This window comes from Lactuca sativa, chromosome 7 (genome assembly GCF_002870075.4).
Source record: "Lactuca sativa cultivar Salinas chromosome 7, Lsat_Salinas_v11, whole genome shotgun sequence".
In the NCBI taxonomy this organism is placed as follows: Eukaryota; Viridiplantae; Streptophyta; class Magnoliopsida; order Asterales; family Asteraceae; genus Lactuca; species Lactuca sativa.
In genome coordinates, this window is record NC_056629.2 from 42,192,981 (window position 1) to 42,208,358 (window position 15,378).

At 35.1% G+C, this 15,378-nt stretch overlaps 1 protein-coding gene across 1 annotated transcript; it reads right to left on the reverse strand.

Moving 5' to 3' along the window:
• Nucleotides 1–11,168: 11,168 nt before the first annotated feature.
• Nucleotides 11,169–12,829, reverse strand: LOC111880848 (putative F-box/LRR-repeat protein 23). The gene is made up of 2 exons (XM_023877263.3): nt 12,363–12,829; nt 11,169–11,896 (listed from the first exon to the last, which is right to left on the reverse strand). The coding sequence occupies exons 1-2, from the start codon at nt 12,698–12,700 to the stop codon at nt 11,539–11,541; spliced, it is 696 nt and encodes a 231-aa protein (XP_023733031.1). The 5' UTR covers nt 12,701–12,829; the 3' UTR covers nt 11,169–11,538.
• Between the last annotated feature and the right edge of the window lie 2,549 nt (nt 12,830–15,378).

Consider the following 15,378-nt stretch of genomic DNA (forward strand, 5'->3'; position numbering starts at 1 on the left):
TGAACGGTTGGGGAGTGCATGAATTGACATACGCAATTGACTGCATATGCAATATCTGGGCGTGTGATTGTAGCATATTGGAGTGAACCCACAATTTGACGAAACATTGTTGGGTCATGAAATGGTTCTCCATCTTTGGATAAACGAGAGCCCGGATCAGCTGGAGTGGAAAGCGGTGAAGCATCAATCATTTTGCTGTGATCTAAGATGTCAAGGATATAGCCAATGTTTTAAAAACCGGTTTTTTTGTTGAACCGGTCTCGTGACCGGTTTCCGGTTCAACCGGTTTTCTAATTTTTTTTTATGTTTTTTATTTTTTTTCTTGCACACACACACACACACACACATATATATATATATATATATATATATATATATATATATATATATATATATATATATATATATATATATATATAACCAATAATTTAACATCCACACGTTCAAACAATAAAAATGCATATGACAAAAAATTGTAGATCAATCCAAATACATCCAAAAAACATAAAAGATAATAACTAAAAAAATACAGTTTTAGCTTAAAAGTAACGCATCAAGATTAAATCAAATCATGGATCTTGAGACATCGGAGTGTTATATGCATCAATCTCACGATCGCTTAATAAATGAAATTCACTGTCAACTTCATTATTATTAAAAACAAGGCCAGTTTCTTTTTCTATAGTATAAAAGAACAATGTTAATGTCACAAAATAGACTAATAATAAACTAAAATTATAACACTACATTAATATTTATGGTAAAAAATGTCACCTTGTGTTTGAGAAACTGGTTCATGCTCTTCTTCGTCAAGCATATTTTCTAAATCATTGTAATCAAGTTCTCCTTCTGGCTCTTTTTCAACCACCCAAAAATCCGTCTTATCAATACATTCATAGTCAATAGGATCGTAAGACCTTTTATCAACCTTGAGTCTACAAAATCATTCACAAAAAAAAGTTGTAAAAATAAAATGACATTATTATTAATTAAATATTTTATTATAATATAATGTACCTATTTTTTAATCGCAAGTTGTAGTGCACAAATACAAGATCATTTAGGTGCTGTTTGTTTTTCTTAAAAAACCTCTTCAAAACTCTTATTGTTGCGCGGCAAAGCACACGCGCAACACTTTTTGTCCCACGGCAGTTTGTTTTTCGGAAGTCTTCGGGGTTTAAAACCTCTGCCCGTGTGCTTCTTGGGGAAGCACTTGTTATACCTCTTCCCACCTCTTCCCACCCCTTCAAACCTAAACTAAAAAAATCCAACCCCAAAAAACCATCGGTGCTTTTTTTTTTCCAAAAATTGAACGTGTTTAATATTACATTTTGTAATGGTCCTCCATGAAGTATATTTAAAGTTACATTTATGGTCATTTACTTATATATTAAATTTTATTTTCATCTCTTTAACATTTAATACATTAAATTTATATCTCTTTAATTCTTTTCTTCCATTTAATTTACATAAGTTAATTAATTTTAATGTTGTTTTTTAAATAAGTGTCTAGAATTTCATTTTTTTATTTTCTTTTTAAATAAGTGTCTATTATTTTGTTTTAATGATGATATAAAAAATAAAATGGAAAAACAGATTGTAATAAAACATATAACATATTATATTTTATTATTTCAATGTTTTAAGACTATAATTATTAAATTTTTTGTGTTTAAAAACAATTTTCGGTTTATTAAATTAGTTTATTTTAATTTTTTAATGTCTACAGCAGTCTTCAGATGTTAATAAAAACAAACACGCTTCTTATTACAGTCTGCAGCCATTTGGTCCACCTCTTCTGTTGCAGAGGTTTGCAGAGGTGGTCCGCAGACTTTTTGAATTTTTGCTTCGAAAAAACAAACAGCACCTTAGTCTTTGATGTTCCAACCTATTCCTCTTTTTTGTGTGAATCCTTTCAAAGACACTCCAATTTCGTTCACAACCGGAAGACGATGCAGTTTGACTTAGTATTCTAATAGCAAACTTTTGTAATATTGGAGTATCTCCGCCAAATAACTTCCACCACTCATCTACAAATAAAATGGTAAGAAAAAAAATATATTTCACAATAATATAGTTAATAATAGTATACAAAAGTTAAATGTTACCTGGACGTGTACTAGTACGAGAAGCAATGACACTATATCTACCAAAAGTATCTTCAATATCACGAAACTTGCCAAGAGATAGTGTAAGATCAAAAATGCTTGTACCGGAAAAATTCTTCTCAACCATATCGAGAACACCTTGAAACACCTCTCTCTTAGAACAAACATTCTCATGATTATACTGAAAAACTGGATTTAACCAATACGCTGCACAATGAATACTTTTTCTTAGCATTTTATCCCAACGACGATCAATTATGTCAGTATAAGGCTTGTATAATTCTTTTTTCTTCTTAAATAATTCATTTATCCCTCTTCTTGCCCGATACATTCCCTCGTAAACATAACCCAATGCAGGTGTTTCATCTGAATCACATAACCGCAAAAGCCTTAACAAAGGAGTCATCACTTTTACCGTAATCAAACAATTTTTCCAAAAGTTTTCATTCAAGACAATATCTTTACATTCAGACGCATTTCTCAATTTCAACATCTTCTTAAAGTCGTTAGATATGACCATTGCTTGTAAATCGTCTTTATGGTCATACAAACTTTTCAATGCAACAAACGCAGTACCAAAAGGGGTAGCACCTGGACGGATGATTTCTGTCCAACCATCTCTTTTTCTTAACCAATTCAAGGGCCACTTTTGATTGTAAATAAAAACAGTAACCCTGGATGCAAGAGTGACCAAACTTTTTACATTATCTAATTCTGAAACATACTTTAATATAAGATTAAGACAATGCGCTGCACATGGGGACCAAGTAATAGAAGGATATCTTTCACATAGGTTACTACCAGCAAGTTTGTAATTGGCAGCATTACCAGTAACAATTTGAACCACATTCTTGTGTCCTACCATTTCAACAATCTCAGCAAACAAATTACACAAATTTGAAGCATTACTCTCTATATCAGATGCATCAACAGATTTAAGAAATGATATTCCTTTCGGACAATTAACCAAAAAATTAATCAAATGGCGTTGCCTAGTATCCCTCCACCCATCACTCATGATTGTGCAACCACTTTCAATCCATTGACTTCTATATGAATCAATTAACATTGTAACAGACTTCTTTGCATCTGACAATAAATTGACCCTCAAAGCATGATAATTAGGTGCTTTGTACCCATGACCAATACCCGCTATTTTATCTACCATATGTTGAAAATAAGGAGAGTTACAAGCATTCATAGGTACACATGCATCATAGAACCACGTCGCAATTGCTAAATCGACATCATGTATTTTTTGCTTAGTTTGCATGGCAGATTTAATAGTGGGTTGAGAAGGATCATTTATACCTTTTGAGAAGAAAAGATGAAAACTTGATGTACCTTTCCGTTTTCCTTCTTTATTAGGTCGTGCTTTGACATTTCGATTTTGTGTTTCTTCCGTCTCTTCATCGTCATCCGAGATAGTAACAGCGTTTATGCCATCACCACTAGCTTTACGTTTTTCCCTTTGTGCTGTTTCTTTGAAAAGACCTTGCATTAAGAAACGGACTTCTGGAGATACTTTAGTACAAGGTGATATGTCACCAATAATACTGGCAAGATGTTTCTTAACTCTGCTTATGCCACCACCACGCCAAATTTTTTGACAAAAATTACATATGTAACTCTTGTTTCCTTTATCATCCTTAGCTAGAGTTATATGTTCCCATGCTTTATCCGTCCTCGTTCTTACATTTGATTGAACGAAAGGTTGTGATTGAGATTGTGTTTCCATTGGTTGTTTGTCTCTACAATCCATGTTGAACTGTATTATAAAACCATAAACAATTTCAAAATCAGAATAATAAACATAAATTAAAATTTAATAAGCTTAAACAGTGGGTAATCGTTCATAAGTCATAAGCAAAATTAATAAGCTTAAACAGTGGGTAATCATTCATAACCAAAATTAATTAGAATAATGTATGGTGAAAGTAAAGAGGATAGGAATTATGTATTGATTTTTTTCAATTGACTTAATTAAAGTCATGTATAATGTATGAACTATGGATCGTAGGTTCATGTATTAAAATTGAATTAAAAAAACATATGTGCTCAATTCTTACCTGTAGTTGGTTGCAGCTTTCGACAATGAATGTTATATTAAAAAAAGCAACGTGATTATGGAAGATTAAATAATGAACTATTTATTACATCGACCATGGAGATGACGACAGACAAGAACTTGACCTACTGTGTGTAACATTCAATCTAAATTGGCTATATTATTTGCTGCAACTTGTGAAGCCCACATTCCATATTTTAGCCCAAAAATGTTTACCCACCGGTTTAAACGGTATTTAGCCGGTTCATTACAACCAGTTCAACCGGAAAATAACAATAACCGGCCGGTTCACACCGGCATGAAATTTAACATAAAACCGGTCCTAATTAAACCGCACACTACACCGGTTCCCAGTTCGATCGGTTAAACCGGCCGGTTCGAACCGGTTTTTAAAACCTTGGATATAGCGTTGATGTGACAGATCAAGACCAGTAGCACTAGATATGATTTGAAGACCCAAGAAATGGTGTAAGTGGCGAAGATCTTTGAGAGCAAACACCCTATGAAGTTGGTTGATGAAACGTTGAATTTTAACTACATCGTTGCCTGTAATAATTACATCATCGACATAAACCAAGATGCAAATGATGGTGGTCGAACTGATGTGGACAAAGAGCGAAGTAGCGGATTGACAAGCTTTAAACCCTTGGTCAACGAGATAGGTTTTGAGCTTGTTAAACCATGCTCTTGGAGCCTGTTAAAGGCCATATAGGGCTTTGTGGAGTCTGCACACATGATGGGGTTTGGTGGGGTCTTCAAAGCCACGTGGTTGTTTCATGTAGACAACTTCGTTTAGATCACCGTTGAGGAACACATTGTTGATGTCAAACTGTCGAATGGACCATCCGTGAGATAGAGCAATGGAGAGAACAATTCGGATGGTGGTGGGTTTAATGACCGGACTAAATGTTTCAAAATAATCAACATTAGCCTGTTGAGTGAACCCTTGAGCTACCAATCGTGCTTTGTGATGTTCAATTGTGCCATCGGGATGCCGTTTGATCCTGAAAATCCACTTACAACCAATAACATTGACATTAGTGGAGGTGGTGGATGAAGATGGTGACACATTTGTTGGGGAAGAGAGGGACGTTGCCTGAGTAAGTAAATATGTGGTATTATGAGGAGAAGGAGACGAGGAATGTGGAGGTGAAACCAAGGGTAGATAAGGAAAAACATTTTCATTAAAAACAACATGTCGTGAGACATAGAGGCGGTATGATGGTTGATGAAAACAAAGGTAGCCTTTGTGAGTAGTACTGTAACCCAGAAAAATACATGGGAGAGAGCAGAAATCAATTTTATGAGAGTTGTATGGGCGTAAGAAAGGATAACATAGGCATCCAAAAGTTTTAAGAAAGCTGTAGTCGGGAGGTTTGTTGTATAGTTTTTGATAAGGTGATTGAAAATTAAGAAGTGGGGTGATGGTACGATTGTGCAGATAGGTAGCGGTTTTGAAAGCATGTTCCCAAAAAGGTTGGGGGAGGGGGGATTGAGCCAATAGAGTGAGACCTTTTTCGACAATTATGCGATTGCGTCTTTCGACATCCCCGTTTTGTTCGTGGGTATGTGGGCATGAAATTCGATGTTCAATGCCATGAGTTTGTAAAAAATTGGACACATTTCTATATTCTCCCCCCAATCTGATTGTAAGGCTTTAATGTCACGGTTAAATTGAGTTCTGACCATCTGTTTAAATTGGATAAAGGTAGAAAAAACTTGTGATTTTTTAGACAAAAAATAAATCCAAACATACTTTGTGCAATCATCAACAAAAAGTAAGAAATATCGATTTCCATTAATTGAAAATAAGGGGGTTGGACCCCAAACATCCGAATACACTAAATCAAAAGGAGATGAAGAGTTGATATGAGAAACAGGTAGATGAAAACGACGACTTTTCCCCAGCTGACTGGATTCACATACAGTGGGGAACTTATTTGAGGAGATATGCAGCTGAAAGCTAGAAATGAGTTTGTGCAGGAGTGGCTCATGTGGGTGAGCAAGTCTTTTATGCCAGCCATGAACAGAAGTGCGAACGCCCGAGAGAGCCATGGGAGAAGAATGTGTATTGGTGTTGATGGGGACCCAATATAAACCATGATCAACGTTTCCTTGGAGTAGTGTTTTGCCCTGCAAATTCTTAACATTACAGTGGTTACGCTAGAATTCAAGATACACATCATTGTCAGCAGTTAATTTGGAAACACTAAGAAGATTTTTTGTCAATTTAGGAACAACTAAAACAGATGGCAAACTCAAGTTATGCAAGGAACTGATGCCAACATGTGAAATAGACAGATGATTACCATTTCCGACCTTCAATTTGTCAGTACCAGTGTAGTTTTATGCAAGTTGAAGTTTGTGAATGTCAGGAGTGACATAATCAGTCGCCCGTGTGTCGAAGTACCAGGCAGGATCCAACACAGTGGAAGGAGCGGTCTGAGCAACATTGGCCTGGCTAGAAGAGTCACGAGGATTGGGGCGTCGAGACAGATAGTCCATTTGGTTGTTTCGCTGCCAGCAGTCGATAGCCTCATGACCTTGACGGTTGCACAATTGACACAGGGGTCGTCGCCTACGAGTGTCACCAGTGCGATTGGAGGAGGTGGAAGACCGGAGGTTGGAAGTAGAAGACAGTCTGGAGGAGGAACGGTTGGCAGTAAACACCGAAGAACCAGTTGCAGAGGATCTAGGTGTTGTGGTGGATGGTAGAAGTTGAGCATGACGAGTATGGTCATGTTCAATACGAGCTTCTTCTTGTAGGAGAAACCCTATTAGATCATCAACGGTGACGCCATCTGATTTCAGCATGAATGCAGTGGTAAAGGGTGTGTAGGAGGAATCCAAGCCGGTTAGAATGTCGGCTATTAAGTCTTCTTCGTCAATGGGATAGCCACTTTCAGCGAGAGAGTCTGTAATACTTCGTTTTCAATCAAGGTAGTCGATCATTGAAAGGGTTCCTTTTGAGATAGTTTGAAGTTGGGCTTTCATCGCCATCCTGCGGGCTCGTGTTTGAGACGGGAAGGACTTTTCAAGAATGGTCCAGGCTTCAAAAGCAAGGACGGATCTAGTATGGTGCCAACGGTGGCACCCGCAACACCTAGTTTTTCCCGACGTAGTGCAAAATTTTCGATTTTTTTTCTTTTTTCTACTATAAAATATGTCACCGGAAACACCTACTATGGATTGGCAACACCTATTACGGACCGACAACACCTACTACAGAATCCTGGGTCCGTCCCTGTTCAAAAGAGGTTGTGGCCCTAATAATTGAAGATAGGGCCCGCTCAGAGAGTGTTGTCTTAAGCCAAAGGAGAACAAATCGATCTTGTTTCTTCCAGCGAGTGTAATCAGGATTAGGTTTGGGGGCTGTGGCAGCGTCATCATCTGAATCACTCGAGACGTATGTAGCAGCAGGAGAATCGGATTTGAGGATGAGGGACTCTAAGTCGAATGTCTCTAGGGCAGAGAGAACTGTAGATCGCCAGAGGCAGTAATTGTCTCGATCGAGCTTGATGGTGAGCGGAGGAAGTTGAAGGGCGATGGCACCAGATGTGGAAGTAGCGTGTGCCAGAAGAGAAGCACCTGAAAACGCCATGGATGATAACGAGAGTTAAGAGTCAGTGAAAAAATTGGCTCCTGATACCATATAAAGTAAAGCTCTGCTCATTGATACAGAAAATGGTACAAGATATATATACAGTAGAATGGAAAAAACATGCCTAACTATACGGCACTATCCAACGGTATACAGTAGAATAGGAATAGTAAATTGAATACTTCAACATATACTAAACACGTGGTTATTACTCCGTCCAAAAAACAATTGCTTAAACTCTTATTTACATTCGTGAGAAGTTGTCAAAATCTTATCTAGGTTAATTAGGTTTTTTGTCTTATCTTTAGCAAGGGCGTTCAATGATTTTGAAAGGGGTGTGTTGTTGATGGGAAGGTGAAAGAAGTGGGGCGGACAATGGGAAGGTGAAAGAAGTGGGGCGGACAATGTAAATGTCAGTCTTTTCGTCAGTTTTCTTTGAGTCCTGTTGTGTTCCAACTTTTTTGGTGGGACTAAAATATCATCAATTAATCCCACTGGACTTTCAATGTTCCACTTTGCTCTAATCCCAAGCATGCCAAATACTTCTTAAAAAATAATGTTCAGCTTAGAGATATTATTCAGTCCGAAACCGAATAAACCAAAAACTGAATTAGACGAAAAGTAGGAACCGAAAATCAGACCGATTAATACCAATATGGATCCGTTTATGTTTGGGTATTACCGGTTTCGGTTCGGTTATTAACCGAAAAACATGTACAATATGCTTAAGGACCGAAATAAACCGAAAACCGAAATAACTCAATCTATTACAATAAAGTAAATGTCAATTTAAAAAGAAAAAAAAAACATCTTCAATACCCCCTTATTTAGGATCTTGTAACTCATTAAATAAACAAGCAAAAAATGCATGTAAACTATGTAAATAATAATATAGGTTAAGTTGTGAGCTATGGAACAAAAATCGGACAAATCGGACAAATAACGAAGAAAAATCGGACAAATCGGACAAATAACGAAGATGTTATGACAGTTCAAAGTCCGTCTAAAATTTTGCAAACAAGCCGAAACAGAAAACTCAGATTTAATACCCCATGTTTAGGGGTTTATATCTCACAAAATATACAACCAAATATAACATATAAACTGTGTAAACAGTATGTTAAATTCTGAACGGCAAGCTGGAAAACAAATGAGGCAAATCAGACAAATAACAAAAACGCTATCACACTTTAAAGTTGCCTTAAAATTTTGCAACCATGCTAATATTAAAAAAAAATTAAAAAAAATTAAAAAAAAAAAAAAAATGGAATGGAATATGGAATTACCTTTAACTTCAACCTTGCCAAAACCTTTTCAATTTCCAATTCCGATTCTTTTAAAACCGATTAAGCATCTATTCGGTTAAACCAGACCGAAAAACCTGAGAACCAAATAAGCCTAAAGTACAGATCTAAGAACCGAATTGTATTTAGCTTATTCGGTCCTAATTCGGTTCCGATTTCGGTTCGGATTCGGTTGTTCGGTCCAAATGTTCATCCTTAGTTATGTTCGGTTCCATCAGGGATTACCACTTACCAAACGTTGTCTTAAAGAACAACTTACACAAAGTTGTGAATATTAGCCTTCCAAATACAAACTTGAATACTTATTAACTAGGGTGCAAAAAAGGTTTACATAAACTGGAACTATAAAGAATAACTGTCCCACTAACATATAACATAAAACTACGAAGAAACTACCCACTACTGGAAGACCGAGTCAAGAAAAACTAAACTACTAAGTAAACTAATAATATAAACTTGGACATAAGTAGTCCATGAAGGCATGAACGCATGCAAAACATGTACATAATCTAATCAAGATCCAATTCTAAGCAAATTTGATAACATATCTCCAACTAAAGATACATACCAATCAATCATATAGTATTCCTAATTGTCATCGACTTCGGACCCAGATGAATACATATATACATATCATCAACATCATGATCATCATCATCGTCAGAGATTTGTGTTGAGTTGTGCTTAAAATCTTTGATCCGTTTCATGCAGAGTTTTCCCAATTTCCCTCCAAGATAAAGATTATGACACTCACGCATAGGGATGAAAGTGGGTCCAAAACCGGACCGGATGGACCCGGACCCGGAAAACCCGGAACCGTTTAACAAGATTTTTTAGAACCGAAAACCGGACCGGTATATAGGAACCGGTTCCGGTTCGGTACCGGGTAAAGTGGGTTTAGAACCGAAAACCCGGAAATAGAAAAGTGGATAAAGTGGAACCAGGTAAAACGGGTTTAGAACCGGAAAACCCGGAATTATTATTATTATTATTATTATTATTATTATTATTATTATTATTTGTAATTAGCTCAATCGCATAATCTTTCAACTGTTATAAAAAATAATAATAAACAAAAATTTACATTTAGATTATTGACGACATTGATTTTTTTTTTAAGTAACGTGATATAACAAAGTTGGTTTAATATTAATGTGAAATATGAGCTTTTAGTTATGTGATTCTAATATATTGTACGTTCATAGAGATGAGTTAATTGTAACATGATTAAAGGTTCTAATTAAAAAAAAAATAGTTAGAATAATTAAACAACAAAATGAATATATAACCTTTTGTAAAATATCCACTATAAATAGGCTAAAAGCTTATAGAACTTTAACTCATTAAGCCAACAAAACAAGTTGATACTAAAAATAATAAAACTTTCGATTTCACTTTTTTGATCAAATACACTATTATATAGTCGAATTCACTCAAATAAAACACCATAAGCCAATTTTTCAAAATTTCCTACAAATGACGAAATCACCATTGTTAATTAAACCATTGTTTAACATATAAAACCAAACTTATAACAATTTATCTAATATTAATATTACATATAAATTATGGTTCTTATAAATAAAGTTCACCAGAGAGGGGAATGGGAGATAGACGAGATTTTGTTAGATGAATGTCATGTTTCATATCTGTGAGTTTTCCATTACTTCAATGTTGTTATTATTATTATTGTTATTATTATTATTATTATTATTATTATTGTTGTTGTTGTTATTATTATTATTATTACAAGAGCTCATATGCAAATTGAGATTATGATAAACAACCATCTTCAATCCTACATCCATTTTCTTTAGATAAAAAATGTATAAATAATATTTCATCTTTAACCGACACTATTTTTTATACAAATTTCTATACCAAAAATATATTCATTTTTTAAAACTTATATAGATTATGATAAAATACCCATCAACTCAGTGGCGGAGCTAGATGGGGCGTTGGGGGTACTACAGCATCCCCAAAAAATTGTTTTATGTATATAAAAAAATTTATTTGTAAACATGATCTATGTTATTGTACCCCCAGCTTAAGATATTGTACCATGTTTTTTAATGTCCGGGATATGATAACTACATAGAATATATATTGATAATGTTTGTACCCCCATATCAAAATTCTTGGCTCCGCCACTGCATCAACTTATAATCTCTTTTACATATTTATTTATATTTGCTATATAAAAACTTTATAAAACGTACAAAAATCGGTTCCGGACCATTAAACCCGGTTCCGGTTTTTTTACATATCCGGTTCCAAAAACCAGTTCCGGTTTTTTTACCCGGAATACCCGGACCCGTTGGACCCGTACCCGAAATACCCGGAACCCGGATAAGACTAAATTTGGACCCCAATACCCGGACCGTTTAAACATTTTCCGGTTATACCGGTTCCGATTCCGGTTCCGGTCCGGGTTTTCGGTTTTATAACTCATCCCTACTCACGCACGTCTAGGGATTGAAGGAGAGGGCAACCATTAAGAATGGCCTTCAGTCCATCATTTGTCATCTCATGACCATAAATCTGCAAATGGCGTAACCCAGGCATGTTGTTTGCAATTGCAACAGCTAGATCATCATATTCGATGTATGGCCTGGTGTATATAACGTCAAATACCTTGAATGACTTGAGCTGAGGGCAATTCTGTCCAATAACTTCAATGTCTTCTACACTGATAAAGATGTAAGAAAATTCAAGTTCCTCCAACTGCGACAGCTTTTTGATTGCCCAACTAAACCCACTATCCCCTATATGGTCGCAGGACCAAAGGTCAAGACGCTTCAGCTTACGTGAGCTGGACCCACACAAAAGAAACAGCGTTTTCAGTATAATTGGTATTCTTATATATGTTATCTGTATCAAACTAAACAGGGCATAACAAGATCTAAATATAATTGGTATTCTTATATAGTTTGATAAAATTATTATAATTTTTCCTTGGGTTTTGAAGGATTTATAGTATGTTGTCAAAATTCAACCACTTTGAGCCAAGTTGCAACTTTTCTTCATCTCAATGTTCCAAATTAATACTCAATACAACAGTACATCACATAACACAAGCCAAAAAAACGCAGATTACCAAAATTCGTACTCCATATGTAAACTTTTCTTAGGCTTAGCAAAGAAAGAAGGGCTGTATGTCTATTTTCCATAACTGATGGAGCGTGAGTGGGTGTGTGCAACTGTGCATCATGAGTATGAACTAAATTAAATAGCATGAGTATGAAATTGAATAGCGACGGAAAGGGAATAAAACCTACCGTAGCACGATGTAATCAAGGAGATCATCGGTGCAAAATCCTCCGATACTGATATCAATCAGTTCCCCACAGCTGAGATCGACTGCCTGCTTAGTCAGCATCTCGATTTTGTAATTCTTATCACACCCATCCTGCCATTTGTTAATATCGATGACCTTCCACATCGCCGGATCCTTGCAAATTCTCCGCCAAGTTCTGCATACTTGCCCTGCGCTCCTGAGTTTTTCCACGCTACTCAATCTTCCAAGTATATTTTCCATCAGTTCGTCAGGCATTAACAGCCAATTTCGAGGTTCCTTCATTGCCGACGACGGACCTACGGCGGAGGTTGACGCCATTTTAACTCCGAAATACGATTGATTTTACCGGTTCCTTTTTATCTTCCCGATTAATGGAAAATCCCTTTTCTATGGGAAAGGAATGAATTACAAGTCGTCCCTATTTGCGTGTTCTACAAATTCAGTCCTTTGAGAATTATGAGTTTGCATAGTCTGTTTATACAAATTCGTCCCTACCCATTTATTAAAAAGATTTTTTTTAAGGATAATGACTTAACAAGGTAAGATATTTTTTGAAATGTACATATTTAGTCCTTATTCTTTTTTTGTAAAATAAAGCCTTATACTTTATTAATATGTATACATTAGGTCCTTTTTACCGGATTCTATAGGTTTTGCTGACGTGAAGGGTTTATTTTACAAAAGAAAAAGAATAAGGACTAAATATGTACATTTCAAAAAGTATCTTACCTATCAAGTCATTTTCCATTTCTTTTATTTTGTTGAAATGAAATACCCAGATGGCACCCACATATCCACAACGAGATTTTTCAAACTTTTATTCATCATGAAAAAGAGGGAGACCCTGATCTCCGGCGACTCCTTTATGTGTTCCTACACATCACTAGTAGCAAGGAGGAATGATGGCAAAAACGAAGGGGAGGTAGGAGGAAGTACAGACGGTAGTTGGTGGCGAGGAGCTGCTCTGGTAGCCCCCTCTTCGATTATTTCTTCTTTTTCTAGCAACATATCTCAAAGATGGAGGCAAAGAGAGACAGATCGGAGAAACACAACAGATAAAGGGTGTTTGGTTGTTGCTGTTCGATAGGAAGGAAGAGAGACGAGAAAGAGAAGGGTCGCCGCCCTTTTCTTGTTGCTGGAGGATCACCCACCTCCGGTGACTAAGCTAATTAATTGTTATTTAGTGTCACTTGTGCTTCCACATCAGCAAAACCTGTAGAATGCGGTGAAAATGACCTAATGTGTACATATTAATAAAGTATAAGGGTTTATTTTACAAAAAAAAATGACTAAATGTGTACAATTCAAAAAGTAGCTTACCCTATCAAGTCATTTTCCCTAAAAGAAAATTCGTATATGACCGGTATACCGGGTATAGCCGGTCACAAGGATTGCATTGTTACAAAAAATAAATTATAAGGGTTTATTTTACAAGAAAAAAAAGAATAAGGACTAAATGTATACATTTCAAAAAATATATTACCCTATTAAGTTATTTTCCCATTTTCTAATATGTGCCTTAACGCACAAATAAGAAGCATTAAATATTACAAATATTACCATAATTAAATGTGAATCATTTATTATGGAGATTATTAATGTATTTTACATTTAATTATGGCAATATTTCTTATAATAAATGAATTTCAAATTTAATTATGGTAATATTTATGATATTTAATGCTTTTTATATGTGTCTTAGGACACATATTAGAAAATTCATTTATTAAAATAAAGCAAATCGACAATATAATTTTTCCAAATTTTTTAAATAGGGAATTCCTTTTTTTTATAACCTATATATGTCGTTGGTTAAAAGCCAGTTTTTAGATTATAACTTAACATATCAATAGACCTGACAATGGAGTGGGTTCTGACCCTGATCCGATCCAAACCCGTAAGAATTATATGGGTTTGGAGCGTAGTTTTTGATTCGTTTACCCGTTAATGATCCATACCCGTTAACCCTTTTATTAAATGGGTCGGGTATGGATTATCACCGATCCGCTCCATTTATAACCCGCCCCATATAAATTTTAGAATTATACATTTATATTTTGTACTTCTTAACATTTAATTTTAATTCCAATCAAAAGTCCAAAGGGCAAAGGCCAAAGAAAAAAACGCTTTTACATAGGAATCGATAAGTCGGTTTCTAAACTTATAGACTTCTATCAAAAGTCATAATGTCATTCAATTTATAATCATCAAAAAATTGTCATATCCATTTCTAATTCAATTAATCATTTTTTAACATGAAAAAAGTTGGCAATTGCTATTCGTTATCACTACAACCGACAGTCATAAATCAATTCAAAGTTGTTGCAATAGTGATTTTTAATTCTGGTTGAAATTCCTCGAGTATGTAACGTCCTTTTCTAAATCAATTTTTTTATTTAAAAAAAATGTTATTTTAAGTATTAAGATATAGTATACATTTTTTTTATTTAAGACATTATATTTTAGGAATTGGTTAAAATGTGTTTGATTAATTAAAAAACCTTTGGGTTACGGGGCGGGTTTGGATATTCGTTGATTCGGTGGATAAGGGTATGGGTCTAATTATTTAAAACCCTGCGGGTTACGGAGCGGGTTTGGATCGGATTTTGAATTTGTTAAAAGGGTTTGGATCTAGGCCGATTCGCTCCAAACCCGCTCCATTGCCAGGCCTATATATCAAGCCAGCTTATCATAAATATAATTTATAAGCTACCATTTATTGACACAGGAAAATAAAATAAAAATATGATTTCTTTCCTTTTAAGCAACCATTTATTGACAATAGCAACATACTTTTTCTTTTAAGAGAAATAACAACTTGTTTAGTTCGTCAACTAAGATAGAATTGGATATGCCTTATTGTTTCAAAATAATAAAAACATCCATAAAATACAAGGTTCTACGTGACACCATCAAGTTTTAGAGAAAAAAACTATTCATTGTGATGTGAATGATCTATATACTTCTATTTCCATCAAGTTTTAGAGAAAAAAACT

Coding starts and splice junctions, on each gene's coding strand:
- LOC111880848 (XM_023877263.3), bottom strand. CDS start 12,700: ATGGCGTCAACCTCCGCCGTAGGTCCGTCGTCGGCAATGAAGGAACCT. Junction 11,897..12,362: donor CTTGATTACATCGTGCTACG/GTAGGTTTTATT, acceptor GTGTGGGTCCAG/CTCACGTAAGCTGAAGCGTC.